The 4,497-nt window shown below is 34.6% G+C and overlaps 1 protein-coding gene across 1 annotated transcript; it reads left to right on the top strand.

Moving 5' to 3' along the window:
- Positions 1 to 1,495: 1,495 nt before the first annotated feature.
- On the top strand, positions 1,496 to 4,087 carry LOC138943478 (uncharacterized; the record flags this gene model as incomplete). Its single annotated transcript, XM_070314326.1, has 2 exons — positions 1,496 to 1,784; positions 3,789 to 4,087. Coding segments are annotated over exons 1-2 (588 nt in total), but the record flags the coding sequence as incomplete, so codon positions are not given.
- Between the last annotated feature and the right edge of the window lie 410 nt (positions 4,088 to 4,497).

Below are 4,497 nucleotides of genomic sequence, written 5' to 3'. Positions count from 1 at the left end.
ATGCGGTTGGGAGATAATGTCAAACAAGGAGCGACAATCGCGTGCTATCCTTGTTCCTCTAGCATATTGCTTTACGGCCGAAATACGGTCTGAAAATGCTTTCTGGCCTCTCGTGGCAGAAAGCAGTAATGCAACAAGATTAACGGGTGCCCATTTTTTGAAAATTTTATACTTGCATATGTACATATGTGCATATACAGGATGTAACTAAACAAACGCATATTGCCAATACTATCAGATACAGAACAGCAATCCAAATCGAAAAGTCTTGAACAATTTTTTGATCTGAGTTTTTTTTTTGTTGTTATACGATGTTAAAGTTAGCTAATCAGCGGCCGTCTACAGCGGAAAGCAGAAAAGGTGGGGCGACGGTCGGAGAGTAGCGAGACGGAGTGGAGCGAACTACGCGGCAGGAGGAGCGAGAAACGACGATGCAGTGAGGTGAATTTAGCAGTCATCTCTCTCTCTCTCTCTCTCTCTCTCTCTCTCTCTCTGTGAAGAAGACGTGTCAAACATTGCTCCGCAAAAGTAATAACTTTTAAACGGTTAAATAGTTACGGGGAGTGATAGAAAGTTATTCAAGTCATAGCGGCATAGACCGGCATTAGCCATGAGTGTTATCTAGCCGGGATATGCTGTTTTGTGGGCGTGAGAAGTGCATTTTCTGTCTGGGACACACAAAAGTCTCACACGAAAGATAGACATTAAAGGTGGACACAAAAGTGCTGACGTGTGACAGTGGAACAGAGATGACTGATCGCTTACGCTGATATTAGCGGTTTCGGCCGATAATTATCGGCATGGACGATGAATATGCTGAATATCGATGCTCGGCATGTAAAAAGACAATAAAAAATCAGGTGGTGACATGCAAGTCTTGCTATCAGGTGAATCGTATTAAGCTGTTTTACCATCCAGGATGTGTAAGCAAGCATAGGATTTACGATAAAAATCAAGAATTGGTATCGTGTTCTGGCCCATTTGACAGATTTATAATTGAAAGTGAAGCAGACATGAAGAAGGCATCGGCAGTGGCCGGGGGCGGCAGGGACAGGCTAGGATCTACAGGATCTACAGGTTCGTTTACGACGCCAAGTAGTGGAAATAGAATATCAGGAGCGAGTGGATCATCGACTATTGACGTAAAAATAGATTGGCTGGTAAAAGTTGTAAAAGAAATAAAGGATGAAACAGCATATAAGAAGGAAATTAAAATGATGGTCAAGGAAATAGTTCGTGAAGAATTGGGAAATGTTAAGCAAGAACTGCTAGAAGAGCTGAAAAGAATGATACAGGGAGAAGTAAGTGGGTCAACAGAAGGAATACAAAGGAGCTATAATGAAGCGGTTAAAGAGAAAAAGAAAGAGAATGTTATAATTATCAAACCCAAGATTCAACAAGAGAGTGAAGTTACAAAAAAATTGATAAAAGAAAAGGTAGATATCAAAAACATGGCGATGGGAATAACGAAAAAGGAAGCAAGGGGACAGTGATCATGGGTTGTGAAACTGGAAAAGAAATGAAAACGTTGAAAGCCACAGTGCAGGACAAACTAGGAGAAAATTTCAAAGTTACGGAATCATCGCAGATGAAGCCCAAAATAAAAATTATCAATGTCAGCGAAGAAGAAATGAGATTGGATGATGATGACTTAATAACTACAATCAAGAAGCAGAATAGAATTGATGCAATAAATGATGGATTCCAAATGCGAATAGTGAAGAAAATAGTTAAAGAAAAAAGAAATGATAATAATCAACTTAGAAGAAAAGAAAAAGAAGAAGGTTCGATAATAATTGAAGTAGATGAAGAAACGCATGAATTGATGTTGAAAAAAGAGAAACTAAATGTAGGATGGAGAAAATGTCCTATATTCAATCACATTAATGTTAAAAGATGCTTTAAATGCTGGGGATACTATCATATTGCAAAAAACTGTACGCGAGATGAAACATGCCACAAATGTGCGGGAAATCATAAAGCGATTGAATGTTCGGCAACAAAGAAAAAATGTGTAAATTGTATGTTTAAAATTCGAACATACAACCTGAAGATAAGTGATGAACACGACGCCCTTAGCCCAGAATGTCCAACATTTAAAAGGGCGATACAGGAGGAGAAGAGGAGAGCCGGCTGGGAAGATGCGAAATAGCAACTACAGAAGGAAGCGGAAATAATATTGTATACAAATACGCAAAGTTTGATGGCGCATAAAGATGAGATACAACATCAGATTATGAAGAAAGTAAATCCGGCATTCATAGCGTTATCAGAGACAAGATTGACTGCTGAAATTGAAGACAGTGAAGTGAACGTACCAGGTTATAGTATAATTAGATGCGATGCTGAAAATAGAAATACAGGAGGGGTTGTTTTATATATAAGGGATGATGTTAAATATGAAATAGTATTAGTAAAAAAATTAGAATCGAATTGTTGGTGTGCTGCGATTGAGGTGAAAGAAAAATTGTATGGAGGAATAATAATGGTAATATATCATTCACCGAGTGCATCGCATGGTGATTTCGTGAGATTTCTGGAGGATATAATAGAAGAGTTAATAATACGGGGAGAATGTATGGTAATAGGAGATTTTAATATAGATATTATGTTAGATTCGTTTTATACAAGGAAGTTACAAACGACAATGTTGAGCTTAGGCATGAAACAATATGTAAATAAACCGACGAGAATTACGAAAGATAGTAAAACAATTATAGATTTAATTTTTGCTAATAATAAAATAGAAGTGCAGGTAATGTATGAACCTAAAATAACGGACCATGCGTGGCTAAAAGTTGAACTGAATGCGAATAAATTTGATAATAAATACAGAGAACTTAGTGTTAGGAATTATAGAGAGTTTAATATAGATAAATTTATTAAATTAGTGGAAAATAAATTAGAGAAAAACCAAGATATGAATATCAGTGTGAGAGCGAAGAAATTTGTTGATAGTATAGTAAATGCGTTGGACGCTACAGCACCTAGAAAAAATTTTAGAATTCCGAGAATATGGGAAGGGAAAAAGTGGTTTTCGGATGAAATAAGAGAAGCAGCGGCTAAAAGGGATGAGGCATATAGGAAGGCATTGTATGCTGACACGGAACAAAATTGGTTGCAATTTAAAATTGAAAGAAATACAGTAGTTAAATTAATTAAGACAAAGAAGAAAGAATATTATGAAAATATGATAGATCTTAATAAAAAACACTAAAAGAAATAATTAGAGGCGAACCAGGAGGTAAGAGGGAAGTAGAGAATATAGATTTTGAAATATTAGACAGTACTGAAGGATGCAATATAGCAGATAAATTTAATTTATATTATATACAAAGTATTAATAGTATAGTAAAATCTATAAATCTATAAATGGGAGTAAAACTGGGAATGCATGTAAAAGAATTATTTATGTTATTGAAAACGAGGGAATTATGGAAAATTTTGAAATGATTAGTATAGAGCATTTACAGGAAATTGTTATAGGACTACCGAAAAAGAAAGGTACAGAGGAGGGAATAACTAGCGATATATTAAAGGCAGCATTTTGCGTAATAAAAGAGGAATTTGTTGATATAATAAATAATTCTTTGAAGGAAGGTTGTTGTCCAAAAGGTTGGAAAACGTTTACAATAATACCGATTCCAAAAATAGAGAAAGCTAGAAAAGCAAATGAATTTAGGCCTATAAATATGTTACCAATATTTGAAAAAGTGTTAGAATTAGTAGTTAAAAAGAAAATTGAAACGTATTTCAATTTGCTTTTGAAGATAACTGTATTATAACAGAACATCAGTCGGGCTTTAGAAAACAGTATTCGTGTGAAACAGCGATTCAAACAGTCATTGATGAATGGAAATTGATAGTTAGTGAGACAAAAATGGTAGGGGTAATTTTCATGGATCTTAAGCGAGCCTTTGAAACAATAGATAGAGAAAGATTATTAGAGAAATTATATCAATATGGAATTAGGGGAATGGTTATAGAATGGTTAAGATCATATTTAAAGGATAGAACACAGCAGGTTCAATTTAATAATAAATGGTCTAAATTAATGACCACAGAATATGGAGTACCGCAAGGATCTGTATTAGGACCTTTATTATTTATAGTATATATAAATGATATAATAAAAATCTGTCCAGAAGGATGTAGCATAAAAATGTTTGCAGATGATACATTAATATATGTAACTGGAGAAAGCAGCGCGGAATTAGAGGGCAAAATGAATATGACATTTACTATAGTAGAAGAGTGAATGAATATAAATAAGTTAAAAATGAATGCAGGAAAAACGAAATATATGATTGTTAGAAGTATAAGAAAAGAACTGCGAGGTAATATAACATTGAAATGTTTGGATGGAACTGAGATTGAACGTGTGGAAATAATGAAATACCTAGGCATAATTATTGACGATAGACTACGATTTAAGGACCACTGTGATTATATGCTAAAGAAAATAGGGAAAAAAACGAGTTCTTTGAATAGAATAGG

The sequence above is a fragment of the Polyergus mexicanus genome, unplaced genomic scaffold, assembly GCF_030449975.1.
Source record: "Polyergus mexicanus isolate NDT 795.1 unplaced genomic scaffold, iyPolMexi1.0 SCAF_27, whole genome shotgun sequence".
In the NCBI taxonomy this organism is placed as follows: Eukaryota; Metazoa; Arthropoda; class Insecta; order Hymenoptera; family Formicidae; genus Polyergus; species Polyergus mexicanus.
This window is presented reverse-complemented; position numbering and strand designations above follow the sequence as displayed.